Source organism: Miscanthus floridulus, unplaced genomic scaffold, assembly GCF_019320115.1.
Source record: "Miscanthus floridulus cultivar M001 unplaced genomic scaffold, ASM1932011v1 os_2644_3_4, whole genome shotgun sequence".
NCBI lineage: Eukaryota > Viridiplantae > Streptophyta > Magnoliopsida > Poales > Poaceae > Miscanthus > Miscanthus floridulus.
This window is the reverse complement of record NW_027098428.1, coordinates 15,249-30,939: the sequence shown is the minus strand read 5'-3', so window position 1 is coordinate 30,939 and position 15,691 is coordinate 15,249. Positions and strand designations below refer to the sequence as shown.

Genomic DNA, 15,691 nt, shown 5'->3' with positions numbered 1-15,691 from the left:
CTCGCGTCTCTTTTACATGGCTTACGCCCGAATGTGCTCGTAGGCACGGTCACACCCAGTCCACGCCAGACAGACGCATGTTGGGCCGGCAAACTCGTTTCCCAGTCCATGGCACCTGGGCCGCTTCTTCTGAAGTCTGCACCGTAGATGGGCCGCTAACATCCCCCTGTCCTTGGAAACCTGCTTGTCCCCATGCAGGAGCTCTGGGAAATGCTTGACGAAGCTGCAGCAAATTCTCCCAAGTTGCCATGTCCGACGGCCCGCCAGACCATAGAATGAGGCCTTGTTCCACCGAACCATTAGCAGTAGGCATGACCCGATGCTGCAAAACCTTCATAGGGACCCGAGGCAACTCAATATCAGCTGGTAGAGAAGGAGATACCTGGGCAGGAGGGAGAACTGCAGCCTTCAATTGGGACACATGAAACACCAGGTGGATTGCAGCAGAACTAGGCAAAAGCAACTTATAAGCCACCTGACCAATGCGTTGTAGGATCTGGAATGGACCATAAAACTTGAAAGACAACTTCTGATTAGCTCGAGGGGCCAGCGAAGACTGAACATAAGGTTGCAACTTGACAAACACCATATCACCAACACTGAATTGTCGTTCAGATCTCTTCTTGTCAGCTTGATGCTTCATACGTTGTTTGGCTCGGGCTAAGTGCTGACGGATCAGATCAGACATAACTTGGCGAGCTTGAAGCCAAGATGACAGTTCAGGTACAGCCACATCTTCCAGGACAGAGATGCCAAAATGCCGAGGTGGATAGCCATAAAGAGCCTCAAAAGGAGAACAACCGAGAGCAGAGTGAGAGGAAGCATTGTACCAGAATTCGGCCAAAGCAATCCAAGAAGACCATTTGGTCGGGCATGCATTGACAAAGCAACGTAAGAAGGTCTCCAGGGTCTGATTGAGGCGCTCAGTCTGACCATCAGACTGTGGGTGGTAACTGGAGCTCATCTGCAAGGAAACATCGGCCAAACGGAAGAGCTCACGCCAAAATTGACTTGTAAAAATACGATCCCGATCAGAGATAATAGCAGTGGGCAGACCGTGCAGGCGATAAACATTGTTGAGAAAGAGCTTGGCTACCACAGCAACTGTAAACGGATGGAGCAAGGGTAGGAAATGGCCATACTTGGTGAAGGAATCTACCACCACGAGAAGACAGTTAACATTACCAGAGCGGGGCAGTCCCTCAATGAAATCCAGAGATATGGTGTGCCAAGCAGCGACAGGAACTGGCAGAGGTTGAAGAAGACCAGGCAACTGACTTCGATCTGGCTTAGCTTGCTGGCAAGTAATACAAGTGTGAACGAATTCTCATGTAGCTGATTTCATGCCACGCCACTGAAATAGCTGCTTCAACCGAGTATAGGTTGTTGGAAATCTAGAATGACCCCCCAAAGCACTGGCATGGATGGCCTGGAGAATTCTGTGCTATAGTGGCTTGTTGTCCCCAATCCAAATACGTGGTCCTTGACGTAGGACACCGTCTCGTAGGGAAAAACCCGGTATAGCTGCAGAATCAATAGTGAGTTTGGCTATCATCTCGGATGAGATAGGATCATCTGCATAACCTAACACCACCTCATGGATCCAAGTAGGGGCAACCACAGAAATAGCGGCACATGAGGAATCATGGAAGCTCTTTCGAGACAAGGCATCGGCGACAAGGTTGGCAGCACCCGGCTTGTATACAATGCGGAACTAGAGACCAACACTACTACAGGAATCAATTTGCGCAGCGTGGCCAAAATACGCTCCGTGGCGGGCACCTTTTTTGTCCACCACGGTTAACCGGTGGCCGGCCAGCGAGGCCGGCCACCGGGGCGCCTGCTGCGGGAAATTGGTTTACCGCGGCGGGCAACCTTACCTGCCCGCCGTAGGAAATAGTTATTTACCGCGGCGGGCGGTATGAATCGCCCGCCGCGGTTAATACGGTTTACCATGGCGGGCTCTTTAAACTGCCCGCCGTGGTAAAGAGTTGATTTACCGAGGTGGGCGTTTTATGTTGCCCGCCGTGGTAAAGCCTGTACGAATACAGAGCACAGACCCTCCATCTTCTCCACGGGTCTTCCTCTCTCAAAACTCATGGGGGGAGGCTTTGCCCTAAAATTTGAGGAAACTTTTGATTTGAGTTGAAGGGCTTGGATTTGAGGGAGGAGGACATCATAATAGGTTCATAAAGGCTCTCCCTCTCTCCTTCCATCCTCTCTCTCTATTTCCATCACCTAGAGTTCTCTTTAGATCTAGATCTAGATCTAGATCAATTTTAATGGAAAAAATGATGTCATGTATTTCTTTAACTTTAGATTCATCATAGATGCATGCTTCATCTTTCACATCGTTATTTCCTCTCTTTTTCATGATTTTGGACGTAAAAATCATCAATTTCTCCTAATTCTTCTTTATTTAATGTTGATTGTGATGGATAATGTTTGTAGATATGATGGATAGATCGGAATGGATGTACCAGATCGATAGAGTGAATGATCTGCGGTACCTCTTTGAATTAAGTAAGTTTATTGCGGCTGGTAAAGCTCACCGTGAGAGACTGAAGCGGATGACAACCATATGTCCATGTTCTCGTTGCAAGAACCTGAAAGCCCACCGAGATAGCGAGGTGCAAACTCATTTGATCATGTATGGTTTCATCGAGGGCTACATAGTCTGGACATTTCACGGCGAAAGAGTTGGTGCGAGTGGCGGTGCATCTGGAGTGAGCTCTTCGACGCCGACGACGACAGCACCACCGGTGAATAAAGATCCTTCCGCAGCAGCTGCGCCAGCCGACAGTGACAACAGTTGTCGTGATTACATCACAGTGGGAGACAAGGAGGTTTCATCTCTGGTACATGGAAGCGGCAAAAGCTGGCCTACATGGTTTTCTAGTCAAGGTTGTGGCGGAGTACTTCCACTTGCCCGGCAACGATGTAGAACTCCCCGTGGACTTCCACGACATGTACAGACTACTACGGGAACAAGACATTGACATCGCCCAAGTCACCTTGTTCTCTATGTAAGTGATGAATTGCGAGTTTCACATATTACCTGCCTTTAAATCGGTCAAGACTACTTATATATGCCATGATGGCTTGTCCTTGTAGGTTGATGGCCTATATATCCAAGGAACTAAAACTTGATGTTATCTATCTATCTCCAATGCATATTGCTCAAAGAGTCATCATTGGTTACCACCTAGATGACAATCATCCAACCATGAAAGACTTGACCAAGCGACAGAGAGAGACGCACAGGAAGAAACTGATGGACAATGAGAAGTTGAACATTTCAAGGTACATAGTAGGAGCAATGAAGAAGATCAGGAGAAATGGGTGTATCGTAGCTGCCTACCACTTTGGGTAAGTCGAAGACATGCCTGTAGAGATAAGTGGGTAGCTAGCTAGTATTATTATTTCTCATTGTAACCTGTATTTTGTTTCAATGGCGCAGCCAAGGCCTCGAGGGTCACTAGGTTGCATTTATCATCTACCCTCAGGATGGCAGGGCCTGCGTATTTGATTCGTTGAGAATGCCAAACTTAAAAGGGTACAAGGCCTTTGAAGATTGCCTCAGAGTGTAAGTGACTGAACTGTCTTCTCATATGCGTTCTAATGCCCTGCCTAATTCTAGTACATTTCGTACAGCGCTTATAAGGAGTACGTGAAGGATCCTGAATGCTATGATCAAAGAACAGAGAATTTTAAGGCTAAGCATAAGAACCGCATCAAAATTAGACATAACTTTCCGGTAAATATTTGAAAGGTTTAATTGTGCTTTCTGTTCATAAGTGTTCTAATACCTGTATTCTAATGCTTGTGTATCGATCATGCAGTGTGCCAAACAACCGGTAGAATCACAAACCTGTGGCTTCTACGTCTGTGAGTACCTGAGGGAGTGCAAGCAGTACAGCAGCAGTTGGAGGGTGCTCAAGAATGGATTGAACTGGTGGAGAGACGTGCAGAGCACCCAACACTCCTTCAAGCAGACAAAGGCGGACATATGTAAGTTTGTCTTAGACAAATGCGTGCTTGAAGGGAGCACGTTCTTCAATGAGAACAGCCAGCTAGCGATTTTACCGGAGTATGAGAGGCTGAGGAAATGGCCCACGATGATGCGTCCGCAAGATTACTCCTTAGGGCATGTATAACGACTTTAATATGTAAATGTAATGAATTAATGATGACAAGAACGACTAAGTGAATGTATATATATGTATATTATCTCATGTGTAATGCCTGCATACTTTTTAAGTTTAATCTGTGAAATCTGGATGTGATTTGAATTTGAATTTGAATTTGAATTTAATTATATGCCTGCTGTATTTTTTTTAATTCAGGAAATAATTTACCGAGGCGGGCAAATAATAATGCCCGCCACGGCTAACGAACATAACCGCGGCGGGCAGTGTAACGTGTCCGCCGCGGTAAAATAATTTACCGCGGCGGGCGGTTCAACGTGACCGCCGTGGTAAAAGTATATTTACCGCGGCGGTCACATTACACCGCCCGCCGCGGTAAATCGGTTAACCGCGGCGGGCAAAGCCGCCCGCCGCGGTTAAGCCACGATTTACCGTGGCCTCTAGGCCGTGGCGGACGGCTTTGCCCGCCGCGGAAAATAAAAAACGCCCGCCTCCATTAAAGTTTGTGTAGTAGTGCAATGAGATAAGAAAAGAGCTTCTGCTGCCATGACGTATGCAAACGCTGGTCAGTAAGCTGCGCAAGGCTTTGCTGATCAGTGAAAATAGTGAATTCAGCATGTTGTAGATAAGATCGCCAGTGCTGAACTGCCATCAACACAGCCATGTATTCCTTTTCATAAGTACTGAGGCCATGAGAACGGGTCCCAAGGCCTTGCTGAAAAACGCCAAAGGATGACCCTGCTGAGTAAGAACAGCACCAACACCACTAGCACTAGCATCTGTCTCAATGCTAAATGGCTTGGAGAAATCAGGCAAAGCAAGAACTGGTGAACAACTCAGGGCTTGCTTGAGAGCTTGGAATGACTGATCATGAGAAGCAGTCCAGGTAAACAAGGTGTTCTTCTTGAGCAGCTCAGTCAACAGTTTTGCAATAACACCAAAATGGCGGACAAATTTTCTGTAATACCCTGCTAAACCCAAGAAACTGCGCAACTCCTTTACTGACTAGGGAGTACGCCAATTGACTACAACCTCTACTTTCTGAGGATCAGTGGTAACCCCAGCTGGAGTAATGACATGGCCGAGATAGGCAATACGTTGCTTGGCGAACTCACATTTACACTACGTAGAAAAACGTTTTTAGGGGCGGCAGGTAACCGTTTGTAAGGGCGGTTTTGCCAGCCGCCCCTATGAAAGGGTGGCTACAAATCATGCATTTGTAGGAGCGGTTCCAAAACCGCCCCTACAAATCAATTTGTAGGGGCGGCTGATGTTACCAGCCGCCCCTACAAATCTATTTGTAGGGGCGGTTGGTACTATAGCCGCCCCTACAAATCAATTTATAAGGGCGGTCTGGGAACATCAGCCGCCCCTGCAAATCAATTTGTAGGGGCAGCTACAGTAACAACCGCCCCTACAAATCAATTTTTTGCAAAAAAAATTAAATTTACAATTCAAATTCGACCAGAACATATATTTTCCATCATAACTTATCTTCTTCTCCGATTGTACTCAAACTCAACGACAATACACATTTATTTATACTAGATTATAACAAATATTCCATGACATGTCTTCCAAATGCGAATTGTAGTAATACATATCAAATCAAATCTAAAAAATATCAACTCAACTAAAAAATGCTAACTAGTATGCTCATCTCTCTTCCTCTACAAGTCAACAGGTTTCCTCCCATTCCTGAGCAATAATCCCACACTTGCTGGAATCTAATCAGTCATAAGTTTGCTGGAATCACCCATATCTGAGCATTTACACTATGGAAAAAAGCATGTTGCACATCTTGTATCCTTATTCACAAATAAAAAAATAATAAATCTCTAATTATGCTCCTCAGCCAGCAAACAACCAACATATCAAATAATGTTAGCAACATCTCCCACAGAATGGATCAGAAATGACTACCATCCTCCCACAATCAAGAAACCGATGCACCTTAATAATTGTAATAATCCTGCAGGAATTGAGCTCCCATCCCAACCTGCATGCTTCTCACCCCGAAGCTAGCCAACACAGTAGGTCACAGGACGATGCACCATGGATAGGAGGACTGTGTGGAGTCACAAGTTCTTCCAAATGACAAGTGTGGTCCGGACTCCAGATCCATGGCCACATACCCCATGAGTGAATTTTTTATGGTTTTTGAAAATGAGAGCGGGAGGATTAGTTTGCATCAAATTAAAGATTTTCTACTTTTTGGGAAGGTAGATATATTATGTCTTTATATAGATAAAGCAGCGGATAGTTTTCATTGATATAAGGAATTTACTGAAGCAATATAAATGACCCAAAGCTAATTGACTATACTGGACAACTTATAAAAAGGAACTCAGGTTTAGGATATCAAGGAAACCATCCTGCTTTGCCCTTACCTTCACCTTCTGCCCAACCATTGCCTGAGATCTGTGTTTCAGAGAAAAGGGAGGACAAATGCAGGCCAAATGATCATATATAGTGCAGTGCAGCTGCTGGAAAAAATGATTAATCTTTTTTACATAACCCATGACGTCGATGAACAGGAAAAAAATTGGTTCAGAAAAAATTAATGACAGCTAAGTGGTGGTGTGTTTATCAGCTACAGGCATGCATTTAAAAAGCACTAAATTTGTATTACCTTTCGGACCAAGGCCACATTTCCCATCAGCAGCGTATATACTCTACTCCAGTAGCATTCCTTTAATCTGCAAGGAAAATGAAGCTTCAGATAATACTTCAAGCAAGGATTATGATTCAAATGATGCTCAATTAAGTTGGAAGTGGTAGATGAGCTGTCCATTAACTGACTATAAGAGGCAATGGATTCAAAGGGACATCTACATGAAGTTTTAACCCAAATCAGAAAACCATGATTCGCTAATGTATTAATCCAAACCGTAGACCCATGAGTCAGTTCCAAAAATAAGTAGACAGGTAAGAGGTAAGATCTACGGACCTCCTAGAAAGAGCTAAGAAAATCCCCAACTCATAACTAATGAATTGTCAAATAACACATTTTCAGCTCAGATCCCCCCCTCCTTCCTTGCTTTCTCCCCTCCCTTCCTAGTCTTGCTGCCGCTACAATCAACCAATGAGAGGAAAGCTTGTTGCACGAAGCCACCGAAGGCGAGCAGAAATCGGTGGCTTACCATGTAGTGTCCCAAGCAGATGGACAACTTACCGATAGGGACGGGTGCTGCCATCGCGTTGCCTTTGGGTTCTACTAGCACCGCCGCGGTCAAGGTCGAGCCATGCCGCCTCCGCATTCACGCACCGCCGCAGTCGCTGCTGGGACCGTGGGCCGCGGTGCCGCGCGCCCCCGCGATAGGTGTATTTTGCAATCTGCAATAGAGCTAAGCATTATACGATATATGCAGATAAAAGGATGAAATGTCTAGTTGATAAAGAGCTTGTAAACATTGTGATCATCAATCTCGGGAAATATGAAACATTGTCAGCCTGCTGTTAGCAACAAGGCAAGGCAAGGAACGGGACTTGGTCGGAGACGACTGAGGCCAGCCATGGCGACTCGCAGCCACCGCCCGGATCTGGCCCCCTCGTTGCGCCAAGGGGAGGGAGGGGTGCCGCCGTGCCAAGGGGAGGGAGGAGCGCCGCCACCGTCACAGGGGAGAGGGAGAGAGGTCACCGCTGCTGCTCCGGATCTGGGCCAGCCCACTGTTGTTGTTGCTCCGCCCGCCACCGAATCCTGGGAGATGGAAGAGGCGCCGCCATCGATGGGGATAGGCCACCGCCGCCGCTGCTCCAGATCTGGGCCAGCCCACTGCTGCTGCTCCGCCTGCCACCCGATCCGGGGAGAGGGAGAGGCGCTGCCGTCGCCGGGGAGATAGAGAGGCGCCGCTGTCGCTACTGAGAGGCAGAGAGAGTCCGCCACTGTCACCGGGGAGAGGGAGGAGTCACCACCGGCTGTGGAGAGGGTGAGGGAGAGGGAGAGGGAGGGAGTGGGGGGATGGGGGAGGGACATGGTGTCGCCGCGTCGAGCTGGGGATAGGCGCGTCGGGGCTGAGGAGAAATGGGAAGGGAGAGATGAGGAGCGCCGGATCCTTCGCTGGATCTGTCGCGTGGGGGAGATGAGGAAGACGAGAGGGGAGGGGACGGAAGGCGGCTGCTGAGAGGAGCGGCTTAGGGTTTGGGTGTTATTTTTATAGTCCAGTGATTTGCAGGGGCGGCTGGTGATTGAGCCGCCCCTACAAATAATAACATCGAGGGCGGCTGGTGAGTGAGCCGCCCCTACAAATCAGATCTATTTGTAGGGGCGGCTCGTATCACCAGCCGCCCCTGCTGTTCTATTTGTAGGGGCGGCTGGTCTCTGGGCTCCCAAGCATGGCACTGTAGGGGTGGCTCCATCACCAGCCGCCCCTACAAAAAATTTGTTCCGTTGCTGTAAATCGTTTTTCACGTAGTGTTAGATAGTTTGATCTTCCAGTCATGAACTTGAAGCTGCTGAAAAACCAACTAAAGGTGGTGAAGGTGTTCCTCATAAGATGGACTGAAGATCAAGATATCATCGAAGAAAACCAAAACAAATTTCTGAAGAAAAGGAGCCAAAGTGGAATTCATAGCATCTTGAAATGTTCCAGGTGCTCCTGTAAGACCAAATAGCATAACTCTGAACTCAAACTGTCCAAAATGAGTTTGAAATGTGGTTTTGAACTCTTCACTGGGCTTCAACCGAATCTGATGAAAACCCAAGCGCAAATCGAGTTTAGAGAACCAACAGGCTCCAACCAACTCATCTAGCAGCTCATCAATTATGGGAACTGGGTATTTGCCTTTGGCTGTGATAGCATTCAACTGCCGATAATCGACACAAAACCTCCATGTGTTGTCCTTTTTTCTGACCAATAGTACAGCCGAAGAGAATGGGCTGGTACTCTTTTGAATAATACCTGCGGCCAACATCTCCTTGACTTGTTTCTCCACTACCTCATCCTTGATAGCTGGGGAGAAACGGTAAGGACGAGAAGGGAACGGGGCTGCACCATGCACAAGGGGAATGGCATGATCACATGTGCCAGAAGGAGTCAACTGATTGGGCGGAGCAAACAACCCGGAGAAGTCTTGTATTAGTTGCTGCACTTCGACAGGGTAAGTTGGAGACTCAGAAAACCGCTGATGATCAAGAGAGAATAACTGCAAAACTGCACCAGCTGACAAATCCGGCAAAATACCAACTAACTGAACAGTACTGCCCTGATGTTGGAGCTGAATCCATTTTTGACCCCAATGGACGGCCATCGAACTATGGGCTTCCAACCAATCCAAACCCAAAATCATATCATAAGAGGTCAATGGAAGAATCTTCAAGTCTAAAGAAAACTGACAACCTTGGATAGACCAACTGGCATCAGGGATGTGTGAAGCACAAGTGAGTACCTGCCCATTTGCGACCTGGACTAACAAGGGAGGAGATAACTGCTGCAGAGTTGGAAAGGCCGAAGCAACAGCCGAGCTGATAAAGGTGTGAGAACTTCCAGAATCAAGCAGAATTTTAACATGCTGATCACCCAAGAGCCCCCAAAAACACATAGTGCGCGGTTGAACCATACCAGTTACTGCTACCACTGATAAAGAGAGGAACAACTGATCTGGCTCCGCTTCCTGAACTGAATCTGCAGCTTCAATAGGAGTGGTGTCCCGAAAAACATCCAACAGCTCTTGGACGACATGTAGTTGGACTGCAGCAGGGCATTGATGATCACGACTCCATTTGCCACCACATCTCATGCAGAGGCCTTGAGCACACCGGGTCGCGCGAAGAGCGGACCAGCGCTCATCCAAGGTCGGCCCACGCCCAGCGTCCACCACCGGCTTCACCTCTGCAGCCGGCAGGGCAAGACCGGGAGGCGGTGGAGGTAGTGGAAGCACCCGCGGAGCGTACGGGCGGGGCCCCGCCAGAGGTTCCGCACGGCGGAAGTCCCTCTTCTTGGCTGGATCAGCCACCTCTTCCTGCAATTTAGCAAGAAGGCAAGCAGTATCCAAATTTTGGGGGCGATGCAAAGCCACTGCAGCTTGAATATAATCTTTCAAACCATCAACAAATCGCATAGCATAATAGAGAGGGTCTGTGGTACCACGATAAGCTGATAAATCATCAACGATAGCAACAAATTGGTCTATGTACTCCTGAACAGAACTAGTTTGACGGATTTGGAATAGTTGTCTAAGCAAAAGCTCATGCTCATCCTGGCCAAAACGATCAAGGATCAAGCGAGTAAAGACAGGCCAAGTAGCGGACTGGAGCTGGGATTCAACAGAAGGGTACCAACGCTTAGCAGCGTGCATGAAATGCATTTTAGCGACCCTAACCCACATGTGAGGTTCAATACCATCTAGATCAAAGTAATCCTTGCATTGACTAAGCCAGTATTTAGGTTGGGATCTGTCAAACTTAGGAAAATCAAATTTAGGAAGTTTTGGTGTCTGGAACCCATTATGCCCCACCCTAGTGGTACCACTATGCACTCCCGGATCATCAGTAGACTGGAAAATAGATCTCGGAGAGGGAGGATTAGGGAATGGTGGCATACCCTTGACCGGGGAATTAATCAGGGTAGAAACTACCCCAAATCCACTCTCCCGGTGGTGATTGTCGACGCCGGGCCCATTGGGTAGATTAGCTGGAGCGTTGATGAAGGGATGCTCGATAGCTGACGGGGCGGCGGCGAAGATCCCCGGCGTAGTAGCCGGTTGCTCCAAAATCGCCCACTCCCAGTTGCGAGAGATCTTCGACACCTCCAACTTGGACTTCGAGATGTCGAGCTTCATGTCATCAACGAGACCTTCAATCGACGGCCGCCACTCATCGAGCGATGCGGTGACCTTCTCCAGAGCTGCCATGCGCCCCTCCTGCGCCTGCTCGAAGACCCAGATCTGGTGAGAGAGGCGCGTCTCCTGATCCGCAAAACGTGAATCACACTTCTGGTCATGCTCATTGAAGCGGCGGTTGAGCTCGTCGAGGATGAGTTTCGTCTCCGGATTCATGATTCCTAGGCGGTGCTGTCGTCGGGTGAAGTGGTCGTGGGCTAAGGGTTGGGACGGATCCAGATCTACCTCAACCACAAGTTGATTTAAGCGGAGAAGGGAATTACGGCGACTAAATTCCTAGCAGCAGCTCACTGCTAGAAACTAGATAGAGCCAACCGGATCACTTTCTCAAATCAACCGATGGATGAAAAGCGGATCGATGCGGAAACCCCAAAATCGGTGTCTCTGATACCAATTGTCAGCAATAGGCAGGAAGTGGAAGCAGTTGGGGAGAAGATCAAACGAGCAGCACAGAAATCAGGCGAGAAGGGAAGGCCGGAAGGAGATTTGCTTAGAGTTTAGAGTCTGTTTACAAGATTCATCATGATCCTCTCTCTCGCTCCTCGCGTCTCTTTTACATGGCTTACGCCCGAATGTGCTCGCAGGCATGGTCACACCCAGTCCACGCTAGACAGACGCATGTTGGGCCGGCGAACTCGTTTCCCAGTCCGTGGCACCTGGGCCGCTTCTTCTGAAGTCTGCACCGTAGATGGGCCGCTAACAATGTACGTCGTCTTCACGTCAGTGGCGCCGTACCCATGCTTGCTGCTCGCCGCGAAGAGCATGATGGCGGCGATGTACAGCGACGGGACCAGCATCACGTGGCAGACTAGGTAGGCCGGTGTGAAGATCACGTCGCTCTGGTGTAGATGAGCCCGAACGCCTGACGAAGCATGGGCTTGAGCGTCTCGTCTTTCTCTAACTTGAGAGGCTCCAGGATCTTCTTCTCGTGATCACCACCACCACCACCCTCACCCTTGCTCCGAGCCTGTAGGGTGACCTCGGCAGCGAACAGCGACAGGTCCGAGAGGATCATCTGGACCTGGTCGCCCTGCGACAGGATCGGCACATCGTCTTCCGGCAGCTTTGTCCAGCACTTGTACCTGTTGCCGAGCTCGGTGAAGCACCAGTCCCGCCCACCGGGGCTCTCCCTCTTCCCTTTCATCACGGACCACATGGCCACCAGCCGCTTGATGCTGGCCCTCCGCAGAGCCCACGGCTTCTCGATGAAGCTGGTGATGCCGATGACGAACAGCAGGATTGCCGACAGCAGCAGCTTCCGGTCGCACGAGTCCGGCCACGACTTGTAGAAGGAGTACACGGCGACCTTGACCTGGGACACCATGGTCACGGTATGCCGCGTCCACAGCTCGTTGTCTTCGATGGTGTAGGCGGTGATCTCCTCCCGTCCACCTAGGTAGACGAGGATGAGAGGCGCCCACAGGACCTCCAGGGAGCTTCCTTTGTTCCCGTAGTCACAGCAGCTGCAGCTGCTGCTGATGCTGCTCGCCTTGGAATGGCGATTGAAGAGGGTGGCGAGCGCGTAGATCGCCAGAGCATCGGCGCTCAGGTACGCCACCCAGATGGAGAATCTGAACAAGCGAGGGATTGTGTAGTTGCACATGGGGGCTGCCAGCAGCAGGAACCACTGGAGATCCAGGCTGCCGAGGACGAGGATGCGCAGCTGCCACTCGTCCCACCATTGCACAGCTCTCAAGATGTCAATCATGTTTCTCGGATCTACCCAAGTAGCAGCTTAATTGTTAGCTCTTGATGTGTCTATGTCTAGTTTTGAGAGTGTCACTACCACCACTCAAGTCTGTCTTTTCTTTTTTGGTGTTTGTGTATCACTGCCCCTGATGTTACACCTATACCGATCACTAGTGTTTATAATGCATGCGTGTTGGGTGTTGCCTTACAATGCAATAATGTGTGCCTTCCATTAAACAGTGGAACAAACATTTAAATATCCCTACTTTATTTCTATTATTAGTATCACACGCTTTGTCAAAAACAAAAGTAAAAAAGAAAAGAAAAGAAGAAAAGAGAAAAGCGGTCACACTCTCTAGTAGCTACTACAACTTTGTTTCTATGTGTTGCTTCTTGCTGCCCAGCGCTTTGATGTCCGTGGCAATATTCCAAAGTGCTAACGCGTATTAGAGACGAAATATACCTGCTTTGTTGTCAGTTATTCCTGTCTCTGAACTTTCCCGCCTTTGATGTTCCCCTCCTTTCGTGATGGTCACAGTATTAATCGTCCAACCGCGCACCACAACTGCTGGTAGATCGATCTGCATGCAAGGCTTGTTTGGATGGAAACTAAACAGGGCAGGCGTTGCCTTGCCTTGCCTAGCCAGGTAAAATTTTGGGCCACTATCGTCCAAACAACCCGCAATGTCTTCAATTCAACAGTCGAAAGCAAGTGCTCCAATTCTAATTCGATATAGTGTAGCCCTTCCAAAACTTCAGAGACAAAAAACCAAAGAAGGCTAAGCGAAATCCCTGAGATATATGGTTTAATCCTTAACGTGACTCTTCTGAGTTTTCTTGTGTAAAACCGCATGCGTTCTCCTTAAGCGAAATAGCTGTGCCCGTGCTGAATTTTTCAAAAGAAATAGGATCTATACAAAGATTAAAGTGGAAAACTCTTTGCATTCGCTGCCCTTTGCGTGTCATGGTGATATTCTAAGTTCTCACATGTTACAGATGCCCTGCTTTAATTTACTTTTGCTTCTTTAATAAACTAACATTGTCAATGTGGGAGGCTATCTGTTGTTGGTTCGTCAGCACTGTGAGTACTTAGAATGTTAAGAACCAATTCCCTCAGTGCCATTAGAAATTTTATGATTTTTCTGTGTGCCATTAAAATTGCTGAATTTTCTTATCAGCCATTGCTGAATTTTACTCCCATATTTAAAGATATATAACCGTTTGCACGATCCAGCAAGTGCGGCCTGCCCAGTCCAAATTTTCATTTCGTGGCAGTAGCTGAAGGATCACATCACATGAATTAATATTGGATATGCCATTGCCACGTGTTTGCCAGAGTAATTCAATTCCCTGTTGAGCAAATCATTCCTTGTGAGCACGCGCGCGTATATCCTTTCTTGTAGCTGTCTAGCCATTCGATACACCTTTGACAAACTTAAAATTCTATCTTGCTCTGATGCTCTCCTTGTTAGTGTAATCTCTATACTCTACAGCCAAAAGTAATTTATTTGCCATCGACTCCACCAATAATATATATAGAGTGAAATACACTGGCGGCCCTTTAACTTGTCGGCCTATGTCAGTCCGGTCCACGAACTTGCAAACGCGGAAAATGAGCCCCAGAACTTCTCAAGTTGTTCACCGCAGGTCCATTTCCCATCCGGCGCGGCCTCCAGGTGACGTGGCAGTGTTAGCGTGGCGGACGAAGCACGTGAGCCATCGCCACGCCATCGCCACGTCACCTCGCCACGCCGCGCCCGCCGCCGCCTTGGGAGGGAAGGGGAGAGAGGAAGGGGAGGGAGGGCGGAGGACGAGGAGGACGAGGAGGAGGAGGAGGAGGAGGAGGGCGCCTGACGCTGCCGCCGCACCGGTCGCCGCTGGCGCCGTCGCCCGTAGCGTCGGGAGAACGAGGGAGAGAAAGCGAAGAGAGAGAGAGAGAGGAGGGGGTGAAAGAATCTGGAACGCGAAGCTAAAGTTGCTGCATATATTTGCATGTGTGGATTCTGATGGGAAGCGGGAGAAGGAGAGGATAAGGGGGAGAAGCCAACCAGAAGCAGCAGAATCGGCTGCCATCGAGAATCCGCTTCGAGCGATCTGGGCCGTCGAACGCGAGATCGGACGGGCAGGGGAATTCGGGGTGACGTGGGCACCCTGAAAGGCGGCTAAACCAACCTGCTTTGATATATAGAAATGTTGCTTCGATCTTGCTGCCGGGCCCTCTTCCGTGGCAATATTTCAAAGTGCTAACGTATTAGAGAAGAAATATACCTACTTTGTTGTCAGTTATTCCTGTCTCTGAACTTTCCCGCCTTTGATGTTCTTCCTTCCTTTCGTGATGGTCACAGTATTAATTGTCGTCCAACCGCGCGCCACAATTGCACTCTGATATACAGTAATTAATTATTTGACCAACAGATCGATCTAACAGCAGTCAACTTATATGCTTACAGTTTTCCCTTGTAATACAGTATTGCATGCAAGGCTTGTTTGGATGGAAACTAAACAGGGCAGACATTGCCTTTCCTGGCCAGGTAAAATTTTGGGCCACTATCCAAACAACCCTGCAATGTCTTCAATTCAACAGTGGAAAGAAGAATATTAGTCATGCAAAGACTGCAATTTAGTTAACAGTCGAACCGACATTAATTCAGTTCTTCCACTGTTAGAAAATAACATTCTGCTTTAATTTGGTGTGTACTTTAATCATGTGTGGGAATAATGTGACTTTAAAATCATGCATCACACACAATACTCCCTGTGCAATGTCCATGCAAAGACTCTGGTTTAGTTAACAGTCGAACCAATATTCTGTGCTTTGGTGTCACCTTATCATCAAGACAAAACAAGAGAGAGAGAGAGAGAGAGAGAGAGAGAGAGAAAACTACTCTCTAGTGTGCGCTTTGCGTGCTCGTCATAATATTCTATGCCCTACGTGTTAGCCCAATGATGCATGCTCTATATCGCTGCACTGTGCACCATGCATAGTCCCAAAACAGCAACTAGCTAGGCCTGTG

General features: G+C 48.3%; 1 protein-coding gene and 1 long non-coding RNA gene across 2 annotated transcripts; both read right to left on the bottom strand.

The window, feature by feature from the left end:
- Positions 1-5,940: 5,940 nt before the first annotated feature.
- Positions 5,941-7,785, bottom strand: LOC136535273 (uncharacterized). Its single transcript, XR_010778968.1, has 3 exons — positions 7,324-7,785; positions 6,781-6,847; positions 5,941-6,569 (listed from the first exon to the last, which is right to left on the bottom strand). It is a non-coding gene; the product is annotated as an uncharacterized lncRNA (long non-coding RNA).
- Positions 7,786-11,772: 3,987 nt separating this feature from the next.
- Positions 11,773-12,803, bottom strand: LOC136535272 (uncharacterized). The gene has a single exon (XM_066527568.1). The coding sequence runs from the start codon at positions 12,694-12,696 to the stop codon at positions 11,818-11,820; it is 879 nt and encodes a 292-aa protein (XP_066383665.1). The 5' UTR covers positions 12,697-12,803; the 3' UTR covers positions 11,773-11,817.
- Between the last annotated feature and the right edge of the window lie 2,888 nt (positions 12,804-15,691).